General features: G+C 42.4%; 1 protein-coding gene across 2 annotated transcripts in view; it reads left to right on the top strand.

The window, feature by feature from the left end:
* DNAH5 (dynein axonemal heavy chain 5) overlaps positions 1-21,090 on the top strand; it is a 144,882-nt gene that overhangs the window by 74,311 nt on the left and 49,481 nt on the right. For both annotated transcript variants that reach the window (XM_088675088.1, XM_060278039.2), the window contains exons 46-59: positions 71-213; positions 1,503-1,637; positions 2,255-2,377; positions 2,938-3,151; positions 3,858-4,081; positions 5,220-5,418; positions 10,617-10,789; positions 11,424-11,554; positions 13,116-13,269; positions 14,583-14,850; positions 17,373-17,604; positions 18,159-18,273; positions 18,555-18,731; positions 18,906-19,109. In XM_088675088.1, coding sequence (XP_088531214.1) covers positions 71-213; positions 1,503-1,637; positions 2,255-2,377; positions 2,938-3,151; positions 3,858-4,081; positions 5,220-5,418; positions 10,617-10,789; positions 11,424-11,554; positions 13,116-13,269; positions 14,583-14,850; positions 17,373-17,604; positions 18,159-18,273; positions 18,555-18,731; positions 18,906-19,109 — 2,492 coding nt within the window. The remainder of the gene's footprint in view (positions 1-70; positions 214-1,502; positions 1,638-2,254; positions 2,378-2,937; positions 3,152-3,857; positions 4,082-5,219; positions 5,419-10,616; positions 10,790-11,423; positions 11,555-13,115; positions 13,270-14,582; positions 14,851-17,372; positions 17,605-18,158; positions 18,274-18,554; positions 18,732-18,905; positions 19,110-21,090) is intronic.

The raw sequence follows: 21,090 nt of genomic DNA, 5'->3' as shown, positions 1-21,090 counted from the left end.
TAATGCATACACATATGTTTAAATACAAGGCACGTTTCAAGGGGAATTCACTGCTTTTCCTTTGGACTAGGCAAATGGATGCACTGGAATACTTGCATTGATGAGTATGCATATCCCACCAGCAGCACGCCAGAGTATGGCTCCATCTTGGTGCCAAATGTTGACAATGTGAGAACGGACTTCCTTATGCATACTATTGCAAAGCAAGGCAAGGTAATTCTCTGATGATCCAGAGGGCTGGGGATTTTTACTTTGTAAACACAACTGACTTTGCTGTATGCATTTTTATCCAACTCCCCCAATTGTTCAAAGTCCTTTACAATTCTTACTTCCCTGTGGTAGGTTTATGATTTGGGCTAGGCTAAAGAATGTCAGCCACAAAATGAGCTCTATGGCTCAATAAGGATTTGAATATGGGTCTTTTGCATCCATACCCAGCACTAGCTGTTGCATTATGCTGGCCGCCTCTCAAAAGCAAAAATTCATGTTGTATGTTCAAAGATCTTGCTTTGCTCCCCTTCTGCTCATGTCAGGCTAGCTCTCCTAGAGCTGATTAACCCGGGTGACCAAATATAGCAGATGTTTAGTTGTGCAAATGGTATAGTATGGGATTTATGAGTAGCACTAGAGGTAAGTATGGCGGTTTCAAATCACGATTATTTTTTATGGTATGTGCACAACACGTTTCAGAGTTACACAGAAAACACAGATAGGTCTCTGCTTTCAAGGAGCTTGTAGATCTCAAATAAACAATGGGGAAATGACAGAGGGAGGAAGGGAAGAATGTGGGCAGATGCTATTATATATACATCAATTCCAAGACAGGAGTGCCTGGTGTGCTATGGTCTGTGGGGTCACGAAGAGTCGGACACGACTAAACGACTAAACAACAAAATACATCCTCTCATTTTCTTGCCTATTTTCTTTTTCACTCTTTCTTCCTCTTCTGCTTTCCACCATGGCCACATTCTCCACCTCATTATTTTTTCGGGACTATTCTTTCTCCTGCCCTTCCTTTCCAGTCCACCCCTCCCATGCAATGGTATTCTCAGGCCCACATCTTCATTCCTCCTTGACGCCTATTTCTCTACCGTTTTTGCATAGGCAAAACCTGCTCTTTTCTTCTCTAGGACTTTTACCTGCTCTTTTCTTCTCTAGGGCCAGTGGTGCTCTATCAATAGGAGCCAGTGAACCTTCTTTCTCTACCACTCCTTCTTGACATTAGAATAGCTCAGCTGATCAGTGCCAGAGGCTTCATCACAAAATCTCTTTGTGCATTACAATATAAGATTTTGCTGGTACAGCTAACTCCATTTTGGTCAGGGATGGGTGCTGCCAAAATAAATTATTAATGTTGCAAGCGATGATGTTTTTTTATTTATTTTTAAAATTTTCTTCTTCTTCTATATGACTTGAAAAGAATAATTTTGAGAATTGAGCCTCTGCCAATGCCCTCAGTTCAAGTATTCCCCAACTCATTTGGATTCTCTCCTCCTCTTCAGGCAGTGCTACTAATTGGTGAACAAGGGACCGCTAAGACTGTCATCATCAAAGGCTACATGTCAAAATATAATCCTGAAAGCCACATGGCCAAGAGTCTGAACTTTTCATCGGCAACAACTCCTTTAATGTTTCAGGTACTCCTTAGAATTATCTTTCTCTAAACTGAAAGTGAAGTGAGCCTTGTGGTTCACTTCCCTGACTGTATACCAGAAAGAGATTATTCAATTTTTTAAAAAATTAAATGTCAAAGGTCTATCTTCCCATACCCTGCTAATCTTGTTCCTGTGACTTTGGTGGCCAAATAGCCCCTCGCTTGGGGTGCCATCATTTCCTTTTTCATACCATTTAAAAATGCATAAGTGCATCCAATTCCTAATTCCTAAATCTCTTCCAGGTCTCCTGGTTGTTTCCATATTCCAGGGCAGTTCCAGCACTATTTCTGCTTTGCCGACTTTTTAATGGAATGCACGTCAGCCAAATTTAAATCTCCTTAAGATTTGCTTAACTTTTTTGGGGGAAGAATAAGATCTCTCCTCTTTGCGAGAGGGAAGACTTTGTGGACGAGATCCGCTTCCCGCGCTAAGCAGGGGGGCGTGTTTCGGCCCCCTACCACAACCTATGCCTGCTGCCGCGCCCAACCTCTGGCTGGCCAATAGGGCCAGCCGGGGGGCGGGGTTTACCTGCATGCCTGTCATTTTAAAGGCTTGAGGAGATGTTTAGATTTTTGCAAACATGCATGTTCTTCTTCCAGCGCACAATTGAAAGTTATGTGGACAAACGCATGGGCACAACTTATGGTCCTCCGGCAGGAAAGAAAATGACAGTCTTCATTGATGATGTGAATATGCCTGTGATCAACGAATGGGGAGACCAGGTCAGTGTAAATGAATAGGATATTTCTTTTTCACAATTCAGTGCATTGATTTGAATCAGTAGTCAGTATGAAGGTGATCACATTTTACCAAGGTTTTTTATTTATAGTGGAAAATGTTCCAATGTTGCTTCAAAGCAGTTCCTCTTAAGTTGACAGAGAACATTGCCTGATTTTATCTGGAATGGCAAAAATCCTAGATTAGCTCTAGTTATCCTACAAAGACCTAAAGAGGAGGAAGTAAAAGTGCTCTGACACAATCAAACATGGTCATGCTAGGATTTCATTCTTATGTAAATACGCCATAAGACAATGCAAGAATAAAAATGTATGAGATGAGTCAATTTATTAAAGGAGCTCTGCAAATCTGAAAAACCATAAGTCCTATTGAATTCAAAGGGTCAGTGGGAACAGGATTGCAGCCTGTTTGTTTGTTTAATGCCAAGTTTTTGACTGATTGGTTGCCTGAATTTATATCCCACCCTGCCTCCCAAAGGGGCCCAACTTAAGAGCAAAAACAAAGCACAAAACGTTATAAAATGCCTCCCATTTTCCCCCCACAGGTCACTAATGAGATAGTTAGGCAACTGATGGAGCACAATGGTTTTTATAACCTGGAGAAGCCTGGAGAGTTCACCAACATTGTGGACATCCAGTTCTTGGCTGCCATGATTCATCCGGGTGGCGGACGCAATGACATCCCTCAGAGACTGAAGAGGCAATTCTCTGTTTTTAATTGCACTCTGCCTTCTAATTCGTCCATCGACAAGATCTTTGGTAATGTGGAGAGCTTTAAAACTCTCTTGTTCGTACTCCATATTAAGTTTTCTTTACACTTGATGAAGAATTTAAGAGACTGCCAACACTGAGAGTTTGCTGCCCTTGTTTATTGTTGTTGTTGTTTAGTTGTTTAGTCGTGTCCGACTCTTCGTGACCCCATGGACCAGAACACGCCAGGCACTCCTGTCTTGCACTGCCTCCCGCAGTTTGGTCAAACTCATGTTGGTAGCTTCGAGAACACTGTCCAACCATCTCGTCCTCTGTCGTCCCCTTCTCCTAGTGCCCTCAATCTTTCCCAACATCAGGGTCTTTTCCAGGGAGTCTTCTCTTCTCATGAGGTGGCCAAAGTATTGGAGCCTCAGCTTCATGATCTGTCCTTCCAGTGAGCACTCAGGGCTGATTTCCTTCAGAATGGATAGGTTTGATCTTCTTGCAGTGGATGGGACTCTCAAGAGTCCTTGTTTATATGAGCAGGGAAACCCAGAATTTTATTTCTTCCTTAGGTTTTTCATTTACCTGTAGCAGGTGTGGCCTTGAGTCTCCTGGAGGCATTTGCTTTGCAGGTTTTTGTTTTGCAATACATCCACTCTCTAGTTTTGCTGTGCTGTTGCCTGAACTGCATCAGTTGATGGTGGCATGGGGCTCTGAGACGCATGGTTTCTCTCTCTCTCTCTCTCCAAACTATCATGTTTGGGTTCTCCAGGTGTGATTGGTGTAGGACATTACTGCAGCCAGAGAGGCTTTGTGGAGGAGGTGAGAGCTACAGTCTCCAAGCTGGTGCCACTGACCCGCAAGCTGTGGCAAATAACCAAGGTCAAGATGCTTCCGACCCCTGCCAAATTTCATTATGTGTTCAATCTCCGAGACCTTTCCAGGATTTGGCAAGGGATGCTGAATACCACCTCAGAAGTAATTAATGAATCAAATGTAAGTAATACGTGTGGTGCCTTCACATATTGCGGATTGGCATGATTTATTTCAGATGCTTCAGGTTTTTGGAGACACTTTGATGATAAACACAGTACAGTAGGAACCAGAGAAGCAGCCCTGTTCAGTAAACTGAACACTGGTTTACATTCACAAATGATAAAATAAAAGGAAGAGGACCCTGCTGAGTTCCAAAGGTTTACTCTTGGAAGGTTGATTTTGTTCCTGCATTATGGTTTACATGATTTTTGGAAGGCCAGGGCTGCAGCTGGAAGGAATGTTTTTGGAGCCTGGTGGCCATGATTCCCCCCTCCCCAACCCCAGGTCAGTAAGGGCAATCTTTCCTGCCCCCAAGTCTTTCCTATATCACCAATCACACTGCAATCGTACTTGGGAAGACGAAGACAACCATCAAGCAGTATTGGTACCCAAAACATTAGATTAGATAAAGAATCAGCTTAAAATAGGAGGTAAAGAAGACAAATAAGAGGTGTGTGTGTGTGTGTGTGTGTGTGTGTGTGTGTGTGTGTGTGTGTGTGAATTTCCCCCTCCTGATCCTATTCAAAGATGGCATCCTATTCCTGGCCTTTGACACTTCCTATGTTTGTTTTTTTGGTATTTTTTACACACTGTATTTCTCCAATTGAAAACTGTTTTGACTGATCGTAATATACTATTGTATCTTCCCACGTCTGTAACCTACCCTGGGAGCTTATGATGAAGGGCGAGAAAGTCTGCTCAAATTCCTTTTTTCTTAAGCACAGGTGCTAAGAAGAGTTTTTCGATGCAAGTCTATTCACCAAGGAACGGGTCACTGTTGCGTTAAACCCTTAATGGCCAATTAGCAAATTAACATGGTTTGATCGTTGGGGGGTGCCCTTAGGTGAACATTATGCACCTGCAAATCAGGTCTTACTCCGTTGTTACCACTTTGTGATGTTTTTATTGTAATGATCTGCATGTTTTAGCAGACCGTACTTGTGTGTGTGTGTGTGTGTGTGAGAGAGAGAGAGAGAGAGAGAGAGAGAAATTCTTTTTTTAAAGAGAGATCTGGATGCTGCAAAAAATAAAAAAACTAATCGGAAGCAAAAAGGAAGAATCAGTTTTTCTTTTCTCCATTTTGTAAATCTCTGGACAGGTGCTCATAAAACTGTGGAAGCATGAATGTAAGCGTGTTATTGCCGACCGTTTCACAACTCCTGAGGATGTCACTTGGTTTGATCTGGCACTGGCAAAACTTGTTGAAGGGGAACTTGGCAGTGATAAAAAGACCCTGGTGGATCTTGGCACTGATGCGTACTTTGTGGATTTCTTAAGAGATGCCCCTGAAGCTACAGGTAAAAATCTAAACTGAAAACCATCTGTCTGACATAAGGAAAATGAAGGGGTGATGGACAGGGGGTGTCTACAAGATGTCCAGTTTGGAAAGACATGGTCTCTTGACAGCAAACGGGGAAATAATAAAAATCATAATATAATAATGTATAATATTGCCTTGATAACTAGGCACTGTGTTGTGATTCTAAGGATGCTTTAGTTGTTTTCCCATTCATTGGAGGGAGAGCCTCTATTCTTGGCACTGCCAGCTCAGAGTGAGCGCAAAAGTGAAGCACTGGGGTGCTGGAGTCAACTAATGTGTCGGTGCAAACAACACACTAGTCTGTCTTGTCACACTACAGAAAGTAGCTTTTGCTACTTAGGTGTAGGTACCAGAGCATAAAGAAGCATGCATAGGCTAGGCCTCTATCCAATATAGTTGTTAACAAGGATGGGGGAGAGATTTGGTTGTTTGAATTTTAATGACAATCTGCCTAATTCACATTTTCCCAAATAATACGAGACACAGCCATCTGTCAAATGTATACGGGTGAAACTTGGAAAATTTGAATATCGTCGAAAAGTGCATTTATTTCAGTAATGCAACTTAAAAGGTGAAACCAATATATGAGATAGATGCATGGCATGCAAAGCAAGACATGTCAAGCCTTTATTTGTTGTAATTGTAATTATTTGTCATTAGGCGGGTCAATTATAAATGGAATGTAATTAATGAAATGTAATAGCGATGTTTATTTTGGTTTATTATTGTATTATTGTAACTCTTTGTTTTATTACTTTGGAATTTCCAAAAGAAAGCTTTTGTAAAAATAAAAATAATAAGTTGCATTACTGAAATAAATGCACTTTTCTACAATATTCAAATTTTCCGAGTTTCACCTGTACCTCTGAATGTTGCAATGGACTTCTCCAATTCAACAGAGGAATGAGTGCATCGTCATCAGGCAAAATTACATCCAAAAATGTGCACATTAGGAGAAAGGATGGCTTCAAAACCAATGTGGAAACAACAACAACAACAAATGTGGAAATAATAATAATAATAATAATAATAATACCACTTTGGTTGTGGAAATAATAATAATAATAATAATAATAATAATAATAATAATAATAATAATTTCCACATTGGTTGTGGTTGTTATATTTATGTGCCACTCACCTGACTGTGTTGTCCCAGCCACAATGCACGGCTCCCAACAAAATATTTAAAACACAATAAAACATCAGCAATTAAAAACTTCCCTGAGTAGGGCTGCCTTCAGATGTCTTCTAAAAGTCGAATAGTTGCTTATCTATTTGACATCTGATGGGAGGGCATTCTACAGAGCGGGTGCCACTACCGAGAAGGCCCTCCTCTGCCTGGTTCCCTGTAACCTCACTTCTCACAGGGAGGGAAGCGGCAGAAGGCTCTTACAGCTGGACCTCAGTCAGTGGCGGAGCTCAGTCAGTGGCGGGGGAGGGGGGGCGGAGAGCCGCCCTCAGGGATGTGGCGTGTGTTCCGGGGGCGTGGCATGCCGCCTGCAGGGGCGTGGCGCCCAGCACAGGTGGGGAGGGCTGCCGCGATGGCACTCCACTGGGGTCACATCGCCGGAGGTGGTGCGCTCCACCCGCACGCCTCTTCCTCCCTCAGTGACCTCAGCGTCCGGGCTGAACGATGGGGATGGAGACGCGCCTTCAAGTATACTGAGCTGGGGCCGTTTGGGGCTTTAAAGGTCTATACCAACACTTTGAATGTGGTGAATTGAACTCAAGACCATCCTTCGTTGTTTCACCATCCTTCGTTGTTCCCCACAAAAATGCTTTCACCCATCCTTCGTTGTTCCCCACAAAAATGCTTTCTATGGAAAAAGGATGTGATTTTCGTTCTTTTTCCTCAAAAGAAACATATTTTATTTCAAACTAGGTGTGGAGAAGGAAAAATCTGTGAAAGGTAAGCCGCAGGTGCCTGAGTCAGCTGGAATTTAGATATTTGTCTAGAATTTCTTTTTTTAAGGGCTTGAGTTCTGTATCCAGCTATGCATGTTTAGTTTCATAGAAGTCAATGCATCTTGAGCATGTCTAATATTTTCAGAGACGGTGGCCTTGAATTATCACTATTACTATTTGCTTTGAAACAACAGTAGCTTAAACAGGGAATAACTTAAGCACATAGCATGTTTGGGCTTACACAACCTTCATCTTGATGGCTGATAAGGGCAGAGCTGTATTTAAGGATTGCTATCCTTTTCAGCAAATGTTAATACTTCAGCTTCGTAATTGAGCTTTCTCCATATAGGGAAAGGTAACTGCTTCAAAAATTTGCCTCAATGAAGAACAACATTCAAGAAGAAGGGGGGAAAACTACACAAACCCCTATAACCCGTGAAGTATTCATAGGACGGCATTTTTATAGGACCTTTCTTATGGTGGAGGAACAAAACAAGAAATGATGTAATGTGCATAATTTTACAGTACAGTGGAACCTTGTTTCTCAAACTTACTCCATTCCAGGAGTCCGTTCAACTCCTGAATCCATTCGAAAACTAAGGTGCAGCTTCCAATTGCCTGCAGGAGCTTCCTGCACTCAAGTGTAGGCTGTGTCGGGTGTTCAGCTTCCCAAAAAACGTTTAAAAACACTTCCAGGTTTTTGGCATTCGAGAGCCAAAACGTACGAGTACCAAGGCGTTTGAGAACCAAGGTACGACTATCAACATATTTAGAAGCTGTTTTAAATAATGGCACGAAATCCTTGATTCAGCTTTTGAGATGAATTTATTGTGTACAATTAGCAGCAGGTATAGCCCTGCATTTGCATGTTTCAACAGCTGCTAACTGTGGGATTTTACTTCTTTGACTGTTAATGGGGGAAATGCAGCACCTGCTTTCATATACATGAGTTTATGCTAAAAGTAGTGAGCTTTGGCATGGAAACAATGCGCAGCATGTAGAGAAATGTTTCTCGCAGAGCAGTACTCTTTGGAATTTGTACGTTATGCTTGGGGAGAGAGGCTTTCTTCCCCCCCCTCTTGCAGCATCCAGGTTGCTCAGCATTGTGCCAAGTGCTCAGCAGCTCCTTACACGAAGCAGCCAAAGTTGTCGGCACTGAAAAAATCAGGAGCAGATGAAGTGGGAAGGGAATTAGCCAATTCTTCCTTGGGGAAGTGAAGTGCAGGAACGTGGCTTGAATACCAGCAAAGCAATAGCTCACTTTTAAATCTTCGGAAATGGTTCAGTCTTGTTTGTTTAAAATGTCTTTTGCAGGAATGGCAAAACTTCACACTTCACAAAAGCAACTTTTAAAATTTATTTAGGAGATCAGACATCATTGCTCTCTCCTTAAAGACTCTACTGATACTCTCCCACCTGCAGCAAGTTGCCCACAGCAATCTATTGCTGCCCTGGACCTCCTTTAATAATAAAAATCTTATTCCTAGTCCTCCCCTCACTGCTTCAGTAACCAAGGTAGCCTGTAGCTTATTCCTTCACTTGAAGAACTTGCCTATTATAATTCCCAGCACCCATGTCTCAGAAATTCCAAAAACTATGTGCTGGGATGCACTATTATTCTGTAAAAGAACTGGGAGCACATTCACACATATAGCCAACCCGAAACAGGATGGAATAATATGGAATGGCAGTGTCTGAGCTAGCCAAAACAACAAATGACCAGTTTTGGGGCATCTAGCCACAGAAACCATATCTATGACTTGTAATGAAAACCATGTCTTTATTACCAAATATTTGAGAAGACGTACTCTATCACATACAAAAGGCCTCTCTGTAATTGTCTCCACTGTCAGAAAACTACCCCGTCCAGTACCCTTTTAGCTTTTTGATTTGCTTGCATATAAAATGCAATTATCTCTTTGAAATGAATGAATAAAAAACTATCTGAAAGAGCACATTTTAAGCTTTATCCTGATACAAAACAAGCTGAATTTGCATACAATTAAACATTTACTGTGACATTTTTTGAAAAAAATTTTTTGTTTAAGATAAAAACCAATGCTTAAGCGCTAATATTTTTCCTGGGGGGGATTTTAAATACCACATGTCTAAATCAAACTTCTACTGTACACTTTCCTGCATACTTTAGTGTATAAAGCTAATCCTAATTCCTGCCCCAAAGGGGGAAAATACATCTATATGCATATTATTCTGTTGGATGGTTGTATAAATTAATAATAAATAATATCACAAGCATGATGCCCTGAGTTTATAACAATGTTTATAGAAGTAATTAGAATAACTAAACTATTTGAGCCAATTTTAGTGAGAAAAATGCATTTTACACAAAGGTTTACCCGCAGCTATAAAAAGTTGAACTAAGCTATTCAAATATTGCAATTAATTACAAATACAAAGGTTATTATTATTATGCCTGAAATGACATAAAGCACATGTTCCTTTTGAGTTGAATAAATTGTTGCACGCACAGAAATAAGTGCACATGTTTTTGCGATACAGTAAAGCATAACGCGGGTGGCGCTGTGGGTTAAACCACAGAGCCTAGGGCTTGCCAATCAGAAGGTTGGCGGTTCAAATCCCCGCGATGGGGTGAGCTCCTGTTGCTTGGTCCCAGCTCCTGCCAACCTAGCACGTCAAAGTGCAAGTAGATAAATAGGTACCGCTACAGCAGGAAGGTAAACAGCGTTTTAAGTGCTGCAACCCCAGAGTTGGTCACGACTGGACCTAATGGTCAGGGGTCCCTTTACCTTTACCTAAAGCATAACAGCCATGATCCAGCTAAATTGAAGTATTTTGCACCCCAATTGACTTCAATGAGAAAGTTAAGTATTTAACAGTGCAACTGTATACATGCCTTCTCAAAAGTAAGTCCCACTGATTTCAATGTGGTTTACTCCCAGGTCAGTGGGTACAGAATTGTGGCCTACATCTCTCTTTATTTAAAGATCCTGAATTGGACATTTTTATCCCAGATCAAATCTATGTTAATTCGATTTATCAGTCACTTTAAATGTTCATTGAAACAGTCTCTACAATCACCACTGTTATTATTTCTATTTCTGTTACTTTTGTTTCCACCACTATTCATAAAGCTGGCTCTGTTTGGACTAGTAGTCTCTTTCTCAATTCCTCATGGGCAAGAGAAGACCTTAAATTAGGACATTCAAGAGCAGAGCAGTATGTTAAAAAAAAAAATATCGCCCCTTGTCCTTGATATGAACTTGTCTTTTTTTTTTTTAAATCACAGGAGAGGAGCCGGATGAAACAGAAGTTGACATGCCTAAAATATATGAACCCATTGCCTCTTTTGAGCACCTGAAGGAACGTTTGAACATGTTCTTACAAATATACAATGAGAGTGTCCGTGGGACAGGAATGGACTTGGTGTTTTTTGAAGATGCAATGATTCATTTAGTGAAGGTACCAAATGGCCATGGCGATCTATTTCACTTCAGAAATTCTTAATCCAGAAAATGTCAAGTGAACTAGGCTAGTCTCATGTCTACAAACTCCGAAGTAACTCAAACAGAAAGAGTAAAAAGGTTATAGACTCTTTCAGATTAAGGGTTCCATATTTAAATGTTGTAGGTCAGCCTCCACAACTTCCAGATTTTTTTTTTAAATACAGCTCCCATTCCCCCCTAGGCAGTGTGGCCAATGGTCAAGGTTGATGGAAGTTGCAGGCCAAAACATCTGAAGGACGGGGGAAGGCTGAAGAGCAGGCAGTGAGAGGGTGGGTGGTAGAAACTTATTGGAGGCAGAGCTGTAGGATATCTAAGCTAGTCTGCTGCCCTCAGGTATGGAAGACACTGTCCCATTGCCAGTGTTAATTTGAAATTCAGCTGCCAGTCCATTCATGAAATGGAAGGGGAGCCATCTTGTCCTTTGCCTCTGGCGGCAAAATGTCTTAGACAGCTCTGGAGATTAGGTTAGACTGAAGAATCTAATGCAGGGTCAAGGCAAGGCCTCTACACACAGTTGGTAATTGCAGGAAAACCATCGCAGGAGCATGATTAGTATCTTGTGATTAGAACTATGTTGTGGTGTACTGCAGATCTCTCGAGTCATCCGCACTCCTCGTGGAAATGCTCTGCTTGTTGGAGTTGGTGGGTCTGGAAAGCAGAGCTTGACTAAGCTGGCATCATTCATAGCGGGCTACGATATGTTCCAGATCACGTTAACAAGGTAGGCTGTCGAACAAAATCGTGGTTTGAGCATTTAGAATGAAATAGCATGTGTTTGGCTCATACGAAACTTGTTCTCCCTGGCATAGGTTTTGATCAGATCTTCCTTTTTTTAAAAAAAAAAAGGGGGGGGGAGTTGGATGCGAAAAAGATGCCATGCAAGATATCAACTAAAGTTTTAACTTGTAAAAATCAAAACAAGGATACACAACAAATTACTAGTAGGGAAGGAAACTCTTTGTGTGCTAGTTCTCATGTTTAAAACATCTTTCTTGAAGAACAAGAACTCTTTGAGAAGAATATAGGGATCGTGTTCATCAATCTGAAAAATGACAGGTCCCCCACCCCCTTTTATGAGAAAGTCCTACCACACACACGCTGAGAGAGAGAGAGAGAGAGAGAGAGAGAGAGAGAGAGAGAGAGAGAGAGAGAGAGAGAGAGAGAGATTTTATACCACTTTTTTTCTAACTGAAAGGTTTGTGATATTTCTTGTCAGGGGATTGTTGCGGCTACTCCCGAGTAAAGACACTCCAGTCCTTTCTGTCTTTAAGGGTTTTATTGTGCATACTATTTACAGTGCAGAGATAGCAGAAAACATGACCTCCTAGTCACTCTCATAATCTGGCAATGGCGCCCTTCTGCTCCGGGGCCAGCATAATAGCTTGGGCACCCCGAAACGCCGCCCTCTAAACCTGCGTTTGGGCGCACGCCTCAATTCGGGCGCCAGAAGCGGCTGTGCTCCCATAGCTGCCAAGTTATCCCTTTTTTTAAGGGAAATTCCCTAATGCTGAATAGGCTTCCTCGTGAGAAAAGGGAAAACTTGGCAGCTATGTGTGCTCCCTCTTGCACTTGCTGGCTAGGGCAGTGCAGGGGCTCTGATACTTTGCTGAGCCATCCCCTCTCCACTTGTTGGCTTGAGTGGTGCACAGGCTCTGATACCTCGCTGAGCCTTTCCTCCTCCATTCCGCTCCACTCCCCATTCCCCCCGCCTGACCCACTGCTACTGCTCTCGCTGAGCGAAGTGCTGGTCAGGATGATGGGGGGAGGCTCCCTGTAGGGAGTCCCCCTGACATTTCTTAACAAATCTAAAGGTTTGCCGAGGTATGCATGCATGAGACCCGCTCGTATGACAAAGGTTTCTAGTGAAGCATAGTCCTTATTTTCCCATCAACTGTCCGCAGCAGACAGCAAGATGACTAACCTAGTTTTTGACAGGTGATGATGTGGAACAGAAAATCCAGTTGACTCACAAGTCATGCACATTTAACTTGTGAAATCACAGCTTTACACACTTGGCCTATTCTGCACACTTGGGATTCTGTACATCCTTACCAAGGAAGAGGTTCAACTGAGCTGAATGGCTCTTACTTTTAAGTGCAGAGGCATAGGATTGTATTGTGTCGCTCAAAAGCCAACAGCCAATAAAAGAAGAATAAGCTGAATGAAAAGGTCTCGGCAAAAAAGCCATGTTTGCTGGGAGGCTCCTCTCTTTCATGGATTTTCCCATTGGTGGGGCCAGGGAGCTTTGTTTGCTAATGCCCTTGTTTTTGCTCTTTCCAAAGGTCTTATAACACATCCAACCTAATGGAAGATTTGAAGCATCTGTATAGGACTGCTGGACAGCAAGGAAAAGGCATCAGCTTCATCTTTACAGATAATGAGATAAAAGACGAGGCTTTCTTGGAGTACATGAACAATGTCCTCTCTTCCGGAGAAGTACGATATTCCTCCCCAACTCCACACACCCCTGCTGGTTTTTTGTTAGTCGATCCTTCCTTCTGCCCTTGGTGACCAAACAGCCAAGAGAGGGACTTGCGGAGGGAATGCTTCCGAATGACAGTGGGATAAGTCAGGGGTCCCAAAACTAAGGCCCGGGGGCCGGATGCGGCCCAGTCGCCTTCTAAATCTGGCCTGTGGACGGTCCAGGAATCAGCATGTCTTTACATGAGTAGAATGTGTCATTTTATTTAAAATGCATCTCTGGGTTATTTGTGGGGCATAGGAATTCGTTCATATATTTTTTTTCAAAATATAGTCCGACCCCCCACAAGGTCTGAGGGACAGTGGACTGGCCCCCTGCTGAAAAAGTTGGCTGACTTTAGATGCATTGCTTAAAGTTAGGGCAAGATGCTTTAATGGCAGATTAACCCATTATGGATGCATTCGTAAGTACACATATAAGGAAATCATGTCCGCTGAACACAATGGAACCTAAAAGGTAAAGATAAAGGGACCCCTGACCATTAGGTCCAGTCATGACCGACTCTGGGGTTGCGGCGCTCATGTCATGTTATCGGCCGAGGGCGCCAGCGTACAGCTTCCAGGTCATGTGGCCAGCATAACAAAGCTGCTTCTGGCGAACCAGAGCAGCACAAGGAAACCCCGTTTACCTTCCCGCTGTAGCGGTACCTATTTATCTACTTGCACTGTGATGTGCTTTCGAACTACTAGGTTGGCAGGAGCTGGGACCGAACAACGGGAGCTCACCCCGTTGTGGGGATTCGAACCACCGACCTTCTGATCAGCAAGCCCAAGGGTCTGTGGTTTAACCCACAGCGCCGCCAAAAGTGCAAAGCTGTAAAGCTTTAGGCAGTTAATTAGGGGGATGCAGTTTTAAAGTTATGGAAAACAGACTTGAAATTCTCGGCATGTTGTACGCTGAATGAAAACTATATGAAAATGATGTAGTCAGTTAGCAAAAATGTATAAAACAAGTAGAAATACCTGTTGGAAATGTAAAGAAAAAGAAGGTACATTTTTAATATATGTGGTGGTCGTGAGCTGTTAGTGTGTTGAAATAACAGCAAGTGAAAAATAAAATAAAAGTTGGCAGTCTAGTCATTAGTACTCTGTCTCCAGTATCTCAAAAAGACACCTCTGTTGATTTTTTTTGGGGGAAATATATGAATTAATTACTGATCAGTTAAAAACCAGATGCATAATCAACTGAAAGTTCCATAATCTTCTAGTAGCTGGCTGTAATTGAAATACACCAGTATTAAATATATATATATATATTTCACCCTAAGGTTTCCAACTTGTTTGCCCGTGATGAAATAGATGAAATTACTGGTGATCTCATATCGGTTATGAAGAGGGAGCACCCACGCCGGCCTCCGACCAACGAGAACTTGTATGATTATTTCATGACTCGCGTGCGTCAGAACCTGCACGTAGTTCTTTGCTTTTCGCCAGTGGGTGAAAAATTCCGGAACCGAGCTCTGAAGTTCCCTGCACTGATTTCTGGTTGCACTATAGACTGGTTCAGCCGCTGGCCGAAAGATGCCCTGGTTGCAGGTGAGTCTTAAGAATCTATGTTGTTGTAGTTGATTTGCTGTAGATCAGATGCAATGGATCAGAGGATGAGCAAACTCCCAGTGTTGTAGTCCAACTCCCGCCAGCCCCAGAAAGCATGGCCAATGGTCAGGGATGATGGGAGCAATAGTCCAAAATGTCCAGAGGGCTGCAGGTTCGCCATCTCTGCAATAGATGATAACTGTACCTATGACTTCAGCAGTAGAAGGATTGTGCCTGTAGCAAATTGGACTCACTTTGGATCTGGTTCTCCTGCTAGAAAAGAGGTTGGTGGCATGATTTTTGAAAAACCGTGCCAAAATTTGATAGGATACCAAGGAACTTCTCTCACTGCATATAAAAAGTTGATTATGTCAGCATTTGTTCCCAAACCCATCTGAACAATATATTTAAAAGTTGATATTTTTACGTAGCTCACTAGGTTCTGGAAATGCAAGATTACTTAGAGGATTCTTAGAAAAGGTGTTTTAAGGACACATTGAGTCATCTCAAACAATTCAACGTGTCCTTAAAACACCTTTTGTAAGAATCCTCTAAGTAATCCTGCATAAAACTGCTGCCTTTAATATTTTATTTATATATCCCAGTAGGTTTCTGGGTACAATTCAAAGTGTTGGTGCTGACCTTTAAAGCCCTAAACGGCCTCCGCCCAGTATACCTGAAGGAGCGTGTCCATCCCCATCATTCAGCCCGGACACTGAGGTCCACCTCTGAGGGCCTTCTGGCAGTTCCCTCACTGCGAGAAGTGAGGTTACAGGGAACCAGGCAGAGGGCCTTCTCGGTAGTGGCACCCGTCCTGTGGAACACCCTCCCATCAGATGTCAAGGAAATAAACAACTATTTGACTTTAGAGGATATCTGAAGGCAGCCCTGTTTAGGGAAGCTTTTAATATTTGATGAATTGTTGTATTTTAATATTTTGCTGGAAGCCACCCAGAGTGGTTGGGGAAACCCAACCAGATGGGTGGGGTATGTATAACTAACTAACTAACTAACTAACTAACTAACTAACTAACTAACTAACTAACTAACTAAATATTATTATTTATTAAAATGTGAGACGGCAGTCTGCATGTTAGTGAATGAGAGAGCATCTATAAAACCTATTGCACATTTTAGTTTCTTCTTAAAACAAGTGCCTTGATGTGAGAAATGCAAATGACAGAATTAAATGAAGCCTGCTTACCTGTTCTCTCAGCACAGGGATTCCTAATCCCATCAAGACAAGAATACCAGCATAACTACCCAATAATTACAAAAAGAGGATTACCCAGCAGTGAAAAGAGATAAGCACTAAGATGATTTCACTTCTGGGAGGATAACCAGAGAGCCCTGTGACATGCAAATTTTAAAAAGCCAGAAATAAGAACTTATAAAATTAAAACAAAAAACACAAGCAAGCATTGCCTAAACAAGTGCAGCAATTAAAAATCATGATTTCTGTGAGCACACTGTTCAGTTATTTGGAGTGGCATGGCTGTCACTGGGTTAAAATTATTGATGTTGCAAAATTGCACATAGATCGTATCCGTGAATTACTGCTGGTGGGAAATTAGAAATGCATTGTAGTGCCTGAGCAAAAGTATGCCTGGTGAGGAAACAGAGGCTTGCGTGTTGGGGGCAGCTCTCGTGAGGCCAGGAATGATAGTTGACAAGGAAGAAGAGGAGAGATCCAAGAGAGTAGGGATGTAAGGGATCAATCTAGGATTTAGGATAACTTTCAGGTTGGAGGAGGAGGAGGAATTGGCTTGGTTATCCATGTCTTCTTCACAGTTCGTTTCTGGAGCGAGCTCAATGGTGGCTGAAGTGAAATTAAGGGGGGAGCCCCTGAGGCAATTTCTCTGTAGCATTAAACCTGCAAGTCAGGGGTAAGAGAGCCAGTGTGGTGTAGTGGTTAAGAGCAGTGGACTCGTAATCTGGTGAACTGGGTTCGTGTCTCTGCTCCTCCACGTGCAGCTGCTGGGTGACCTTGGGCTAGTCACACTTCTCTGAAGTCTCTCAGCCCCACTCACCTCACAGAGTGTTTGTTGTGGGAGAGGAAGGGAAAGGAGAATGTTAGCAACTTTGAGACTCCTTTGGGTAGTGTTAAAGCAGGATATTAAATCCAAACTACTACTACTATTCTTCTTCTTCTTCTTCTTCTTCTTCTTCTTCTTCTTCTTCTTCTTCTTCTTCTTCTTCTTCTTCCCCTTTGAATTTTCTCCAGGCCACTCCCCACTGTCTCCTCACTCTGAGCGTTTTTTGGGTGCCTGGAATGTTTTCTTGAACTCTGATGATGTTTCTTGCTTGTCAAGATGGGGGGTTCAGAGGAGAATGAGAGTGCCTTTACAAGCTGGCCTACACTCCAAAGGGAACATCAACCCACTTTTGCCATTGGTCCCGCCCCCTGCAGGCATCTGACCCTAAATGTCTGCCCAGAAGTGAATGTGGCTCAGAAACGTTCCACATCTCTGAGGTTTCTTCTGTACATAAACGAAGGAAACTCTTTTCCTTTCCCCTTCCAGTGTCTGAACATTTCTTGTCCTCCTACGAAGTTGACTGCACCAACGAGATCAAAAGTGAGATGGTGCAGTGCATGGGTTCCTTCCAGGATGGAGTTGCCGAGAAGTGTGTTGACTACTTCCAGAGATACCGTCGGTCTACACACGTGACCCCCAAATCTTACCTGTCTTTTATTCAGGGGTATAAAGCGATATACAAGGAGAAACATGCTGAAGTGCAAACGTTGGCCAACAGGTGAAGAGTTTGCTTCGATATTTTCCCTTTCATTTACTCTTTTCTAAATATTTTTACACGTTAGCCAGTATTCTCAGTATTACTTCTCGTTGGAATACTCTGAATTCTCACATTCGGGGCCAAAGCAGAGGGCCAGGAGAAATGTACCAAAGAGTGTACATAGTTTGACTGACTGTGCATTGCTCTGGGTGCCTTCTAGATGAAATATTGTAAATTTCATTAATAGTTATGTTCGGCCACAGTTGCTATATGTTGCAGCGTTCATGTGCGCTAGCGGCGATGGTGCTGAATTGGTGAGTGATGCCGTACGTTGTCAAAGAAAGGTGGTTTGTGTCTCTGCCCCCCCACCCCACCCCCTGGTGAGCTGCTAACAGGATGCATTAGTTGAAAAAATATATGTCATAAATACTTTTCAAGATCAAAACTGTGAAATTTGATTGAGACTTCTGATCAGTTCACCTAATCCAGGTTTGAAAGATACTTGTGCCTTTTGGGGACTTTGATCCTGCTGGAATTTTTGTTTTCATTTTTAATGAATGTACATTAAAATGCAGGATGAATACTGGACTGGAGAAGCTGAAAGAGGCCTCTGAATCAGTAGCTGCTCTGAGCAAAGAGCTGGAAGCCAAGGAGAAAGAGCTGCAGGTTGCCAATGAAAAAGCCGATATGGTAAGGAGTGTTGGGCAAAATACGCACCAACCGAGTAGCAACAGCGGCAGGGTCGACGAAATAACAAAGGAGAGCTTTGATTTTCATGCTTTAGTGGTGAAAAAAAGCCCCTACGAAGAGGAGTCTAGGGGATCTTGTTGCTTGTTTACTGAAAAATGAAATGAAAAGAAAAACCGTTAAAGAAAATTAAATATTTTGCCCAGGAAACATTTCTATTGTAATAGCAAAGATCTCTTACATTTGCTTTTTTTTTCTCTGTTGGCGTTTGGTTTCCACAATAGGTGTTAAAAGAAGTCACTGTAAAAGCACAGGCTGCTGAAAAGGTGAAGGCGGAAGTACAGAAAGTGAAAGACAAAGCCCAGGCTATTGTCGACAGCATTTCGGCGGACAAAGGTATCGCTGAGGAGAAACTAGAGGCCGCCAAGCCTGCCTTAGAAGAGGCTGAGGCTGCTTTGCAGGTTAGTGCAGGGCAAGTGGAAAGCCTTAGCTATTTGCGATAAAATTATCTTGAAGATAAATCTTTACTTGTCAGGAAAAGGTCTGTCGGTGTGGATTCAATGATAGATGGTTCAGATGTCAAACTGCCAATGTTTGTTACACCTCCTAATTCGGTGCTGTTTTCAATACCCCAGACTATCAAGCCTGCAGACATTGCCACTGTCCGCACTTTGGGTCGGCCACCTCATCTGATCATGCGCATCATGGATTGTGTGTTGCTGCTGTTCCAGAGGAGGGTAAACACTGTCAAAATTGACCAGGAGAAAAACTGCACCTTTCCCTCCTGGCAGGAGTCCTTGAAGCTGATGACGGCCGGGAACTTCTTACAGAACCTGCAGGTGTGTCAAAAGCCTTGATGGTGTTGTAAAATTTAAGCTGGTTCCTATGAACCCAGAGAAATGGATCTTGACCCAGGGAGAGCTCAAGGATCCAGGCAAGCAGACGAATTTAAGCGTCTCCTGCCCACCAAATAACAGAGACCAAACCAGGACGTACGAAGCAAGGCACTTTTATTTTTGCTGTTGCAACAGGGTCCTTCCTCTCACACAGGAGAACAAGGAAGGAACCCCAAACAAAGATGTCTTGCCCTTAAAAAGAGATTTGAAATTGGTTTCAGCCCACCCCCCAGAAGCATCATCCATATGTCACAGAAGGGGTGTAGCCCAAGACCCCCCCTCCCTAGATTCATCATAGGTACATCATGAAAGGGGAGGTCTGGTGGCAGTAATCTGAGCACCCTGGACCCTGCCCCCTGCCCCCAGAACCTAATCAACAAAATTGAGAGATATTTACATTTCCCTGTTTCCCAGCCAAGTTAATCACACCCTTTTGTCTGGCAGTCAGGTATCAGGATGCCAGGGATTATCACTTTAATTCCTGAGACAATGAGAAGGTTCCCCCCACCCCCCTTCTTCCTTGCAGAGGAACACCTGGTCAGAGAGAGTCAAAATGGTGTCAGTCAGGCCTGTTTTCCTGTGCTGCTTCAGACATGTTTCTGTACATTCATGTACATGTTTTATGAACAATTATTATATATATATATGACCTCAAAATTCTTATAACAATATCCCCCATTTGGGGCTATAATTTTTCTTATAAATTGTTGCCCCACAAAAGAATAACCAGATGTGTTGTTTTAGTACTTTGGGAGAAGCATTTCTCAAAAATGGTCTATGTATTACACTTAACAGGATGGTCCACCAATATTGACTGGAAAGTGCAGTTTGCTTGTTTACCCTTTTGTGTGTTCTCAGGTGTCAAAAGCTAGCTCTCCTCTGGTTGCACACCTCCAACGTGGCACAACAGCAACAATCCCTGGTGAATCCCCTTAGGGCTTTCATATTGACCATGTCGCCTGGCACTCACCATAGCTGCCACAGGTTTGGACATGTCATGAGAGAGATGCCTTTGCCTTGGGCTTTCTATGGGCCTTTATTATAGGCTCTGGCCTTGCACTGTAGGGAGTTGCCCAGTTGCTCTTAAAGGAAGAAAGCTACTTGCACCTTGGATACACTTGCCCAATTAGAACTGAAGCCAAATTAAAATTTATACAGCCCCATAAAACATGTCCAAATTAGTCAAATTTAACTCTAAAAGGGATCATTCCTGTTAAATCAAGACATAAATACCTTCATTTATCTGGTGTTTCATGGATCTTGGAGCTTATTCTTGGTAAAATGAGTAAAAACAAATTTAAAAAATGTGTAGAGAAGGTTGGCACACTGCAGAGTGCCAGGTGGGACAAGAAAATGTGGTCATAAGTTGATCTAATCTAAATACTGAACTATGCAATATCCTGATCCTTTAAAAGGCATACAATGCATGGCAATAATACAAAAAAAAAAACATTGGGACACTATACATTTTTTTTTAAAAAAAAAACCCCAACAATTAAACACAAAATTGGTTCACCTCCCCCTCCTTGTGGAAATAACATACTGTCAGACATAGTTCAATGTTTCTGTCGAATATCACGCAACATAAGACCTAATAATTATATATCAGTTGTATGTCTTGAGGCCATCATGATCTTGAGACAATTCCGGCTGCTTTTAAATCCTAGGGCACAGAGTCTTGAGGTCAAGGAGAGAGAATGTCCTTGCAATTCACTTTCCCCCTTTGTCCCAAAGTCATTTGACACATTTCAGTATTCCTATATAACACATAATGCACAAAACCTTCAAATTATTAATTATACGCCATTTGTATATCTTGAGGCAATCAGGTGAACTTGAGATAATTCTTGCTGCTTTTGCATGTATCTCCAACAAGGGGGTTTTCTTGTCTGCCTTCGAGTCACTGGGAGGAAGTTAACAGTAC

This window comes from Zootoca vivipara, chromosome 8, assembly GCF_965207765.1.
Source record: "Zootoca vivipara chromosome 8, rZooViv2.hap1.1, whole genome shotgun sequence".
Lineage (NCBI taxonomy): Eukaryota > Metazoa > Chordata > Lepidosauria > Squamata > Lacertidae > Zootoca > Zootoca vivipara.
Note: the sequence above shows the minus strand (reverse complement) of the source record. Positions and strands in the feature narration are given on the sequence as shown.